The 13,226-nt window shown below is 39.7% G+C and overlaps 1 protein-coding gene across 3 annotated transcripts in view; it reads right to left on the reverse strand.

The window, feature by feature from the left end:
• The window catches only part of PIGK (phosphatidylinositol glycan anchor biosynthesis class K), a 141,993-nt gene that overhangs the window by 62,553 nt on the left and 66,214 nt on the right, over nucleotides 1–13,226 (reverse strand). Inside the window, exon 10 of one of the 3 annotated variants that reach the window (XM_042463542.1) lies at nucleotides 11,905–12,034. The exons of the other annotated variants lie outside the window; for them this stretch is intronic. Within the exon in view, the coding sequence (XP_042319476.1) occupies nucleotides 11,926–12,034 (109 nt within the window). The 3' untranslated portion in view covers nucleotides 11,905–11,925. Of the gene's footprint in view, nucleotides 1–11,904; nucleotides 12,035–13,226 lie in introns of those variants that run through there. 3 annotated transcript variants of the gene reach the window in all.

Below are 13,226 nucleotides of genomic sequence, written 5' to 3' on the forward strand. Positions count from 1 at the left end.
TTGCAACTGCACCCCCCAATCTACTCACACACCTGATGGCTCCCCACATAGATAAGCAAGGAGAAGAGGCTCTAAAGTATAACTGCCTCAACTATCCCCCATGCTTTTATAGGTGAAAGCCATGCTTTCAAAGAAATGCACTGGTAAAAGTACCTTTGTTGCCCAACCATCAGCAGTCTCCCACACAAGTAAGCATCCCCATATATGGATACTGGAAAACACTACTAGCTCCACTTCATTTACTGCTTCATTGCCCAAATGCTATGAGCTCCTTGGTCTTGCAGCCTGAGTACCTGTAGCTGACTAAGTGCCACTGAAGCTGAACATTATGTCAATCACTGAAGATGATAGACACTCCAGTGCCTTGGGTTAGGGTGGAGGGCTGAAGTAAATCCAACTACAAGAGTTTTCACGTATTACCACCGACTTTCTTCTATGGCTTCCTAACTCTTGTCTTCACCACCCCTAGACTGTGGAATGACATGCTGGAAGAGATTTGAGAGCTGAGTACGCCATCTGAATTTAAAAGAACATTAAACACCAGTCTCTTCTGGCAGCCTTATCCATATTATTTTTAAATTTAAATTGTGAATTTTATATGATGAATTTAAATGTGGATTGTTTTAATATGTATCTCATTTGTCCTTTTAAACTGATGTGTGTTTTAACTGATGTTATTTGTTAATTGTTGTTGTTCCCCATCTCAATCCATGGGGGGGAATTAAAATTATTGTTGTAATTGTAATTCTAATTACCATTACATGCTACTCTCTTTCTGTTATTCTGGCTATCAAAAAAGCAAACAAGGTCCATAGTTTTCTGTGTGTTTTTTTAATCTTTGTGGTCATGTTCTGGAAGAGTTTGTTCTTGATGTTTCACAAGCATCTGTGGCAAGAAAAACAATAAAAAACTTTGGATGCCAACCGTGAAATCCTTTGACTTCACAAACAGGGTCCAGTCTGGGCCCAGTTCAAATGATCAGGATGGGTTATTCATGACCAACAGCAGCAAACAGAGCATGGCTATCTGTTTCTCTGTGCAGTTGCCAGCCTACTTGCCCAGATGTGCCCTAGCACACTTGCAAGCTACATGATAGATATGAAAAGGATGTTTCCCTACTTCAACACATCTTTATAATAACTGAGAGGATTCACATTCTCTCAGACTCAGGGGAAGGCAATGGCAAACCTCCTCTGAAGAAATCTTGCCAAGAAAACCGTATGATAGGGTCACCTTAGGGTCACTGTAAATTGGAAAGGTCTTGAAGGTACACAACAACAAAAACAGAATATGATGCATGTGCACAAGAAAAAATCCCCCATTATAAATGGAAGGGAAGATTGCTCAGACCACTAACTCAGACTTCCATTCTTTCTAAATTTATTTGAGGAAGCTCAATCTAAATTGGTGGGGCTCAATTTTTAGTAACTATGGTTCCTGTTCAATTCATGCTCTCACACACACTGCAATGGGCATCCTCATTGATTCATTAAGGTTAAAGAGTAAACCGATCCCTGCTTTCAACAGAGTCCTACGTAAGAATTCAAATTATTTTTAACTACCTCCTGATACACAAATGTGAATAACTACTTATCTGATCTTTTTTTTCTTTCAGAATATAAATTAAGCTGCTCCTTAAAAAAAAATCCTAAATATATGAACCAACTGATTTCCCACCCCTGCTGTCTAGACATGTCACAGTCAGTTAAATTCACTTGAATATGAAAACAATGACTGCTCAATGCAAAACAGCTTACAGTTTTTGCCTTCAATTAGCATAAAGAGCATTAATTGGAAACATAGGGGTATTTTACCAATATTAGATTGGGGGGAGGGCTCTTCCTCCATTACAAATGGTGTTGCAGTGATGATCGTGAACTTTATTGGTTTATTGGTATCTTTACCACACAATTGTATCTCAAGGCAGCTTGCAAATGAAAATGACTACAATATAATTAAAATGTTCAAAAACTACTGTATATACTCATGCATAAGTCTAGAATTTTTAGTCAAAAAATTGACCCAAAAATTTTTAGTCAACTTATCCACAGATCAATGTAAGTACTGTACTTAAGTACTCTTACTTAAAAAATGAACCATCCCCTGATTAAAGGCAAGAGTGTAACTGTCCTGGAAGCACTGACACCTTTTACTCCCTCATCCACCCATCCTTTATGGCAGTGGTCCCCAAACTGTGCTCTTTAAGGGATTTTGGACTTCAGCTCCCAGAATCCCAGACTATTGGGAGCTGAAGTCCAAAATCTCTTAAAGAGCACAGTTTGGGGACCACTGCTTTAGGGTGAGCACAGTTATCCCTGCTGGAATTTTGTAAGTTTTTTGTCATTGTTTTCCTTTGTGCCATTCTTTAGATTCTTTGTTACATGTCCCTAAGTTTTACCCTCAACATATCCGTCGGTCATATCAAAATCTGTAATTTTGGCCCCAAAATCTGCCCTCAATTTAGACATGACATCGATGTATAATCAGGTATATATGGTAGAAGCTGCCCTTCATGTCAGTGTAGTGAATATCAGCATTACCAGCTTAACAATCACCAATTTTTGAATGTTCCACAGTTACCTAATCAAGCTCCCATTCTGTAACTGTCAAAGATGTGCAGTATTTCAAGAGTCAGAAATAAAATAGCCAGTGAGCCACATCATCATTCATGGGGGGGGAGGGATTGTTTGTTTTTCTTTCTTTTTGCAAGCAAAAGAACTCTCTACCCTACAGCCATACTGGCAAAAAAAATTTTTTTGTTTTTTTAAAAAATGAGAATCCCACCTCCAAGTGTTCCCCTGCACTCCACAGCCTGCCTGCATGTGAGTTTGATTGTGTGAAATCTAACAGAAGAAAGCTAGTATGTTCAGCCTGTTGTGAAACACAGATCTGAATACAACCACCAAAGTGATAAGTCATAAACTCACTGAGTTTTAGAAATTCTTTAGGCTCTCCAGACAAATAAGCAACCTAAGTGCATGATGAAAGTTCCAGTTTATGTGGTGAATGAGAAATGTGCGGTCATATAAATCAATAAAGAGAAGATTACAAGCGAGAACAAATACTGTGTGCTAGTGCACAAATTAGTACATGGACAAAAAGTTTACAGAACTCATTGGTGTGGTCTTTGTGCTTAAGTGCTTTCCTTTCTGGAATGTACATCTTCGATATATAGGAGAGGAAATTACTTTTTTAAAAGGCACAAACAACATTTAGCAATCTAAAGAATACCTACCCATAAAGCCACAGTGTGCAATTTCCGAACATTCAGACTCAGCAAAATCAAAAGCAGTCGCCTCAAGAACAAAGCCAAACACTCTGCTTAAATACAGTGATCAGACCAAATTATATACATTCAGCCTTCAGTCTTTCCAGGCAGCAGCCTCTTCGAACAAAAAGGCATTTTTGAGAGAGGGAGGGAGGGAGAGAGAAGGCAAGGGAACCATTTTCTGGTATTGCCCTCCCTCAGAAAACAGCTTGACTGTTTATTTCCTGAAACCTAGACCCATTTGGTGATCAAATATATTTCAAGAACAGTAAAAATACAGAACATTTCATCCCAAATGAGAACTGTGGACAAGCACTTCACTATAACTGTTCCTGCCTCCTGTGCAATTAGCACTAAACATTTATCTTTTTTCTGACAGCATCCCCTGCTCTCTTCCTAATATGATTACTACCCACAGAGAAGTACATTAGTAGACTTGAATTACGACACTGCACATGGATGGATTCTAGAGCCAACCACAAGCCCAACATGAACACTAAGCTAGAAATGCCTAGAAAAATAACATATACCCCATTATGTGCTTTATTTGTACTTTGTGTGTGAGAGAGCGAGAGAGATGGGGGGTGAACTAGGTTGCTTGAACTCACCCTGGGATCCCATTTTTGCCCTCTGAAGATGTAAAGGGGGCACAATGGGGTACCTTTTCTCTGGATATGCCCTCTTCCCAACAGACTGTGTAGTATTTGTGGGCTTTGGGAAGGAAGAGCACCTAATCTGGGTTGGACAGGGATGGGTTCTTCCCAGCAAACGCTGGCACCAGAAGTCTCCTGTCAGTCCACGGAAGGAGCATAAAAACTGTTCCACCAGTATGTAGATGACATTCACTCTCAAAAGGCTAAACTAAACTGAATGCTTCAAATGGGGAAAACCGTGATTACATTAAACTAAAGTTCATTCGCACAACTGAACCTCAAACTGTGGGTTTTTGATTCTGTGTTGTTTAGCTTAATCATTGCTAAAAGCACAGTTCCTGATTTCGACATGGTGACAAATGGTGGAGAGCTGAAAATGTAATCAAATACTTCCAATCTCCTGCAGCCAGCCCTGGGAAGGAGAGGGAAGGGAGACTCAGGCTCAGACTAGATACACAGCTGATGACAACCTGCTGGGAGAGGACAGAATGACTTAGTGACAGAAATATGGTTGACTTATATTATTCACACATAGCAAAAGATTACAGCAGATGGAAATATTTCTTACAGTGGTAAGAAAGCATCTGGGAGCTGCTCCAATATAATGCCCTTTTTTGCAGGGGAGGTCCAATATAAAAAATAGCAGCTTGCCCTTTATTCATAGTATGTTGTCATACAGTGTATGTGCATTACATAGTACACATATACTGTATGCTATGGAGCCATATGTACCATTATACAAGTTCATACATGATCATACATACCACTACATGCACTCTTGTATGTATGCATACTAGTACAAGAATTCATATCATGCTTTCTACACCATACAACATATATACATACCACACATGCCACTATGGAAAAGTTATGCATAAAGGGCATGCTGCCTATTTCTCATAAGTTATCGTATGTAGTATGAATGTAGTTTATTTTACAAGAGTGGAATAATTGTATTACATCCTTTCAACCCAAAACACCAATTTTGCATCCCAGTGCCAGATCCATCCTCTTTTTTTTTTTTTAAAAAATATTATTTTATTTTTTGGCTACTGGGCTTTAGGATGCGACTTGGGGACATTTTCCTGCACTCCTCCTTCTTGGAGGAGCAAACTCAGAAAGTGGTGCTCAGGGACTTCTGCTCAGCTCCCAGCCCATTGGCCTGTGAGGTCCCTTATGGGTCAGCTTAATCCCCATACTATTTAACATACTGTATCTGTGAAACTCCTGGGAAAGGTCATTGGAGTTTTGGAGTTCAATGTCAACAATATGCTGATGAAACCCCACACTTTTCCATCTAATTCCAGGGAAGCAGCTTTGGTACTGGACCAATGTCTGTTGTCAGTACTGGACTGGATGAAGACAAACGAATTGAAATTTAACCCAGACAAGACAAAATAATTTGTGGTCACTTGAAAGGCAGATCAAAGAATAGGGACTCTGCCTGTGCTGGATGGCATTACATTCCCCCTGAAATCTTAGGTTCGCAGCTTGGGTGTTCTTCCTGAGTCAACTCTGAGCCGGGATGCCCAGGTTTAGGCAGTGCGTCTGCAGTTAAAACTAATGCTCCAGCTGGTCTTCTCTTTGAGACATCAGATCTGGCTACAGAGACACACGATTTGATTACATCCTACTTAGACTACTGTAACAGACTCTAAGTGGGACTGCATTTGGGAACTGTTTGTAACTCCCTTATTAAAACAGCTTTGCTGCTTACTAATTCATTTCTGGGCACAATTCAAAGTGTTGATCATGACCTATATAAAGCCCTATATAGCTTAGATCCATAACTCCCTAACCTACCAGTCTCTACTCAGGAGGCTTTTTCTTGGTTCCACCACTTTCACAGGTTTGTTTGGTGAGGACATGAAAGAGAAGCTTCTTAGTGGCTGCTCCCACTCTCTGAAATTCTCTTCTGTGGATGGTTAGGCAGCTGCCTCCCTACTCTCCTTCTGCCAGGAGAAAAAGACCTTTCATTTAAACAAGTTTTTAATACATAAACACTTGCACGGAGACTTCTTATTGGGGAGTGTGCTTTTTTTTTTACTTTTGTATCATTTTAAAATAATGTTATACTGTTTTAATGTGATGATTTTAATTGTTTTTTTACATTTTTATTGTTGGGTTTCATTTATTCCTTGGGTCCACTCCAGGTGAAAGGCAGAATATAAATGAAATGTATAAATATAAAATAATACTAGTCCCATATACTACCCTGCTTTCACTCCTCTTAAGGAAGTTTGCACAACACTGATGGTATGACAAAAAGTAGGAAGGGACATCCTGAGAGATGAAGAAAGGGAGAAGGTTTGAAAAGGCCCCATTCAGTCAACGCCAGGTTTCCTTGGAGGGGTGTGTGGGGAGGGAATGGCTAAAGGGACACTAGTCAGCTGGGAAAATGCAGTACAGAGAAAAAAGCACAGAGACTAAATCAAATTGCTGATCCTGCCAGAGTGCACAGTAGGACTGCCTCTAAACAGTGAGAAGGCTGGTTATGCCTACCACTGGCTCTGGTTCCTAACAGTGAATGAGTTAATGGACCTTCATTGAAAAGACACTGTCCATTCTTAGTCTAAAAGACCACAGTAAGTATCCAACTGAGTTTCTTCCTTGAGTGAGCTGCTGTTCTAATGATAGTCATCAGGGTTTTAAATTCAAAGAAAAACAAATGTGATGTATACACAACAGGCTTGATAGGTTTGAGGGACAGACTCTACAGAGGAAAAAAGGAAAATGTGAATGTTTGTTTGTTGATAATGATTGAAAGTTGAGAACAGTTCTCCTTTGGCAAACTCACTTGTTTCCTCAAATATTATAAATGCCAGCAAAGTATGGCATGGAAGAAGAAGAAGAAGAAGAAGAAGAAGAAGAAGAAGAAGAAGTGCTACTGCTATTATTATTCTCAGCAAGTGAAATTGCTTCTGTTCAAAGAAATTTGGGGGGGGAGAAGTATAACAAACTATAAGGAACAATTCCAGCATGACAGTATAAATCCATAAACACAGGTGGTTTGAATACTAAAACCATTATTTCAAATAAACAAACAAAAGTTTGATAATACTATACAGTGGGCCCTTGGTGTTAGAATCACAGAATCAAAGAATCATAGAGTTGGAAGAGACCGCAAGGGCCATCCAGTCAACCCCCGTCTCAATCAAAGCATCCCCGACAGATGGCCATCCAGCCTCTGTTTAAAGACCTCTGAGGAGGGAGACTCCACTACACTCCGAGGGAGTTTGTTCCACTGTCGAACAGCCCTTACTGTCAGGAAGTTCCTCCTAATGTTGAGGTGGAATCTTTTCTCCTGTAGCTTGCTTGGGTCCTAGTCTCTGGAGCTGCAGAAAACAAGCTTGCTTCCTCCTCAATATGACATCCCTTCAAGTATTTAAACAGGGCTATCATATCACCCCTTAACTTTCTCTTCTCCAAGCTAAACATCCCCAGCTCCCTAAGTTGTTACTCATAGGGCATGGTTTCCAGACCCTTCACCATTTTAGTTGCCCTCCTTTGGACATGCTCCAGTTTCTCAACATCCTTTTTAAATTGTGGTGCCCAGAACTGTTCAATGGGGTTTGGTTCCAGGACCCACCATGGATACCTAAATCCAAAGATGCTTAAGTCCCATTATATACAATGGGATACTAAAATGGTATGCCTTAATTAAAATGGCAAAATCAAGATAGCTTTCTGGATTTTTTTTTAATTCAAGCCATGGATGAATTCATGTATCTAGAAACCATGGATACGGAGAACCAACTGTATATGCAATTAACAAATCATTTAAAAGATCTAACTTTAAAACCCAGTGAAGTTCAACAGAATAGGAGCAAAATGACTTTATCAGAGTGGCTGGGTTTATTACATTTGTATACAAAGCAATATTTCATAACATAATCCTGGCAAAATCCCTATAAAACATAATCATATTTCAATAAGTGTCACATATCATGATGGTGTCTCAGATCTGGCTAAGCCTCATTTATCCCTTGAAAAGTTGGCACTGTTAACAAGACAGCGGCAACTGAGAGTTTGAAAAGTCCATGAGAAAATATACCACTGCAAGCAGTTTCTATAGCAGCTGGCAGTGCTCTGGAGATGCACCCTGAGGATGAATATGCATATAAAAAACAATGCAGAGCTAGGAAACTTTTTTCTATTATGACTACAACTCCTGGATTCTTCCAGCGGCCATTCTTGTGAGTGGATTTTAGGCGCTGCAGTTAAAAAATGTTACTTTTCCAAGCTCCAGAAACGAATCAGTTTCATGTGACCTGTGGTATTAAAACACATGTCGCCATGGCCTTCCAGCCCATGATGAGTGAACACAACAGTTCTGCAACCAAAGACCAACTACCTCCAGCATGCTTTGCTAACAAATATCCCCGAGGGGTTTGACAACAGGGAGCAAATGTCTGCAAATGCTGTGCTGTGTTCTATCCTTCCTGTTGTTAACTGTCCTCAAGTCAGTCTCAATACATGGCAACCCTGTGGATGAGACATCTCCAAGACTCTCTGTCCTCCACAGCTCTGCTCAAGTCCTACAGACTCATGCTCATGGCCTCTCTAATTGAGTCTAGCCATCTGGCATGCAGTCTTCTTCTCTTTCTTCTGCCTTCAACCTGATATGGCCAAAGTACAACAACCTCAATTTAGTCATCTTGGCTTCTAGTGATATTTCTGGCTGAATCTGTTCAAAGACCCATTTGTTTGTCTTTTTGGGTGTCCATGGTATTCTCAAAACTCTTCACCAGCACCACATCTCAAATGAGTTTATTTTCTTTTTATCTGCTTTTTTCACTGTCCAGCCCTCACATCCATAATAATGATTGGGAATACCATGATGTGGACAATTCTAACCTTAATGCTCCGTTGTATATCTTTACTCTTTAGGATCTTCGCTGGCTCTTTCATAACTGCCCTTCAAATTCCTGTCTTTCTCCTTGCCCCCAAAGATAGTCTCATCTTGGGAAAGAAGGCAATGAGGACAGGCCCAAGTATATCTTTTTCAGCCAGTAGGACAATCTGAGCTCTTTCTTTTTTGTATAATGGAGCCATCTGCTGCCTGCTACTGCTCCTTCCTAGTACAAGGCAAGGTTTGGGAAAAGGAGAAGGAAAGACAGCTGGGAGAATTCAAGTAGAACTGAGAGTCCAGTCACACTGTTCTGTGCCTGCATCATTTTTGTTCTCTTCCACTTGAGCAAGGCGCTGTTACACTACATGATTATAGCACTATATTCCACTTGAACTAGCATGGCAACATTCTATGGAATCTGAAGATTTGCAGTTTAGGCAGGGATCCTTTGAATTATCTGCCTGAACACTTTAGTGCATCACTAAACTACAAATCCCAGGATTCCACAGGATGCAGCTGTGGCTGCTGAAGTGGAATCATAGTACTATAACTGTGTACAGTAAATGGGTCCCTGGAACATTTGTAAATCTCATGTTTCAGACAAAAGTTCCATCCTGGCCCTCCTCCAATGGGTCAAAGAAGAAATTTTCAATGCCCTGAAGTCTATGTGACAATGATAAGGCCTTCATTAACCACATTTGCTTTTGGCTCATCCTATGCATCTGCACAAATATTATCAGATGCTTATTTATAGTTAAGTGGACAAGATATTAAAGCCACAATCAAGCAAATCTACAGCGATATAAACAGACAGACAGCTGCAACCAAAAGGATAAAAGCAGCCAATAGGTTTTTGGGTTTTCTGCACACATAGCTAATTATGAGCCAACACTGTAGAACAGCACAGGTAATATATTTAGTCTCCAGTAACCTTAACCCACTCTATATTTTTCCAATCCCGCCTCACAGTGGTCAAGTCCGGTGGTAATTCTGTTTCATTATTTTAACATTTTTATATATCAGATAATTTTCCACATGATTTTTCTCCTTAATTATGTGGTACTAAAATGCTGGAACAGAAATTGCCAGTGTGATTTTGGGGGAGAGGGATGACAAATGAGTTTTGTCACTTCATCTATAATGCTGTCACCTACAATCCTGAAAGTGCCTGTAGGATTTCAGTATTTTAGATACACAAAAGATCAGAGCAGCTGACAGTACAGCAACAAACTCACATTTTGCATTCTCTGATTAAGCAAAAGGTTCAAAAGGCAAAGCACATCCTGCATGTTCTCCTACGCCTGAGTGCAGAAAGCAAGTTCTGCAGGTGAATTTTCTAAGTAAATTCAGCACTAATGCTTCTTAAACCCGTGCAATGAATAAATTAGAGAACAATCATCAGCCCTTGTGCAGAAGATGTCACATACATAGACTGATATAAAGGAAGTTCTTAGAATGAACAGATGCAACTCCACTACTCCACTCTCTCAGCCGTGCGGCTAAGCAAGCAGTATTACTAAATTTCCTTATTTTGTGCCTGTATGCAAATCCATATTAATACACGTATACCCAATGAACCCAGAAATATTGGAGACATGGTGTGCCCACAGTAGATTGTAAACTCTTCTCCAATAGAACAAGAAAATTAGTTTGTGGAAACTGACAGTTGAAAACACAGAAATGTTATTTTACTCCAAATGTTTGCAGAAAGAAAATGACTGTCCTAAGCAGTAAATGATCCCAGTAAGAACAACAGTGAGAACGTAGTGCAGCGGTTTGAGCACTGAACTAGGACTCAGGAGATCAGTGTTTGAATCCCTGCTCAGCCATGGAAACCCACTGGGTGACCTTGGGCAAATCACACTCTCTCAGTCTCAGAGGAAGGCAAAGGCAAAAAAAAATCTTACCAAGAAAACGCCATGATAGCTTTGCCATAGGGTCACCATAAGCTGGAAATGACTTGAAGGCACACAACAACAATAAAAAAGAACAATAGAGCAAGAAGAAACAGAGACAGGGAGTTTGGTTAACCAAATAAAGCACATGGAGAATGCTAAGGAAATGATGAAATGCTCTTTGAAGAGGCTAACTGTGGGTATAAGTAACAAAGGGTGGGCAAACTGAGGAGCAGAACTGATAGATTTAAACTGATTCCAGAACAAAATATTTCTGAGAGTATATTTTCTTTGGCCTGTTACAGACAGGCCAAAATAAAGCTGCTTCGAGTCACTTTGGAGGTATGGTATTTCAATGATGCATACGTCCTAAGAGTCCAAAAACCGCACCAAAGCTGCACTGCAGTCCTTAGGACTAGAGTGTGCCTTTGGTGCGGCTTTTGGACTCTTAGGACGCATGCATCATTGAAATACCATACCTCCAAAGTGACTCGAAGCAGCTTTATTTTGGCCTGTCTGTAACAGGCCTTTGACTGACAAAACTTCATTTTCTGGCTATTACAATAATTTAGAAATCTTCAGTTGTCTTTTATCAGCCTTCAGCCATTAGTTTTTACCTTGATTTGGATCACACTGAGGAACACAATGGGTCACACAACTCACACAATGGCTTATATCTGAAGACACTGTGACTCTTGGCCACCAGTGTGATTGGGGAGATTGCACAACTGGCTCAACAGTTATCAGGGATCTCGGAGTACCACAGTAAATGTAAAAGCTGGACTTGGCTCAGCAAAACGCCTCAGGTTTCCAGCTTGTCCACCAAAACACAAATTGCCATTAATAAATTAATGATAAATGATAACTTATTAATCATTAATTCATTAAGAATAATTAATTAATGATTAATCACACCATCACCAAATGTGAGACACAGTTATCTTGCAGGCGCAAGACAGTAAGCCAAAAGACTGGCAGGCCCATGGTACACATCCTGCCCATAAGGTGAGCATCTTTCTCTGCACTGAAGTTAGCAGAGCTTGAACTAAAGAGTAACTGAGGGGGAGGGATGAGAGGTGCTTCTTTGGACTAGAACAATATCCAAGCCAGCATAGCCAATGGTTTAAAAAATGACTTTTCCAAGCTCTGAATACCATCCAATGTAATTATGAGTGAGAACATCCTTATTTTTGCAATGTGACTTAATTTTTTAATACAGTATTACCTTTTCAGATAAAGGGATGTATCCTCCCTCTGTCATGGAGGAGGAATATCGCATAGTTCATGTGCTGACTTAGATGCACCTCTATGAGGTAGATGTGATGTAGATGGGAAGATAGTGGGTTTTATACCCAAAGCCAGTAACCTGTAGCATTCAGATAGTGATTTAGTAACATAAATGTACAGTATAGTACCCATTTTCATTACTGTACTTTTGACAAATGAGAAAGAAAAGATTTACAATTTTAAAACTGTAGCTATAACAATAATAATCCTCCACACCTAGTATATAATAAATTACTGTAAAAAACTAATTTTCCAAATCTGGTTACTAGTGTAGAACAAGTCTTTTGTGTTTTTGTGTACTTTGTCTAACCAGCCAAGAGAAGGTGCAAACTCAGCCAGCAATGCAAAATGTCAATAGGAAATCAAAACATATGAAAATACAGCTCAGCTGTATATGCACTCCCTCTTATTTGGCAGGTAATGCAGAAACTTTGTACTAATTTACAATAGGAACTTGACTGTTCTCCCTGCACTGACCAACATCCTAATTAAATATCTAAAAGAAATAATAATAAAGTCAAGGTGGTAATAATTGCAGGTTTTACTCTGTGAAACAATCACTTTGCTTATATGTGTTCTGCAGACACTTTTTCCTACTCTCAGACCTTTTTACCCGAAGCACTGGCAGTAGTTGCTATGGTAACTGTAGCCCTCTTCCTTTCCCCCATGTTCACACAGATTTCCATCAAATCCAGTACAGTAACTTTTATTTTTTGCAAAGTTTCAACTAGTTCAGTACAATTGTTCTTTGAAGAAAGTACATTATTTATCAGAATCCCACTGATTCGCTCTGATGAAAGGGAGATTATGATGTTAAAAATAAGGAACAGAATGCATCCTGCCTACCCAAAAGAATACTGTAGATGGTGTATTGCTTAATTTGGTTTTGGTAACTCAATATATCACTACCAAACTTGAATAACTTCATTTTCAACCATGATAGAGATCCTTGTGAATACCTGAACTTTCGTAGTTGATCAAGAGCCCTGTTCAGTTGCCTTGTACCACTTGGAACCAATGTGTAAGGGTGCTTCTGACAACTCACCAGATAGAAACATCCCCTGGACGCTGCATCCTCAGCCACAACAATTGAAAATGATTCCAAACACTATGTATAGCCCAGGTTTCCATTCACAGGCATAGAAATTAATAACATAGAACTCCATCCTTTGGATTACCAAACAATACATGTGGAGTACAAACAACAGTATCAGTGTGGTGTGGTGGTAGAGTGTTGGACTACAATCATGGAGACCAGGATTCGATTCCCT

Source organism: Sceloporus undulatus, chromosome 4 (genome assembly GCF_019175285.1).
Source record: "Sceloporus undulatus isolate JIND9_A2432 ecotype Alabama chromosome 4, SceUnd_v1.1, whole genome shotgun sequence".
NCBI classification, from domain to species: domain Eukaryota; kingdom Metazoa; phylum Chordata; class Lepidosauria; order Squamata; family Phrynosomatidae; genus Sceloporus; species Sceloporus undulatus.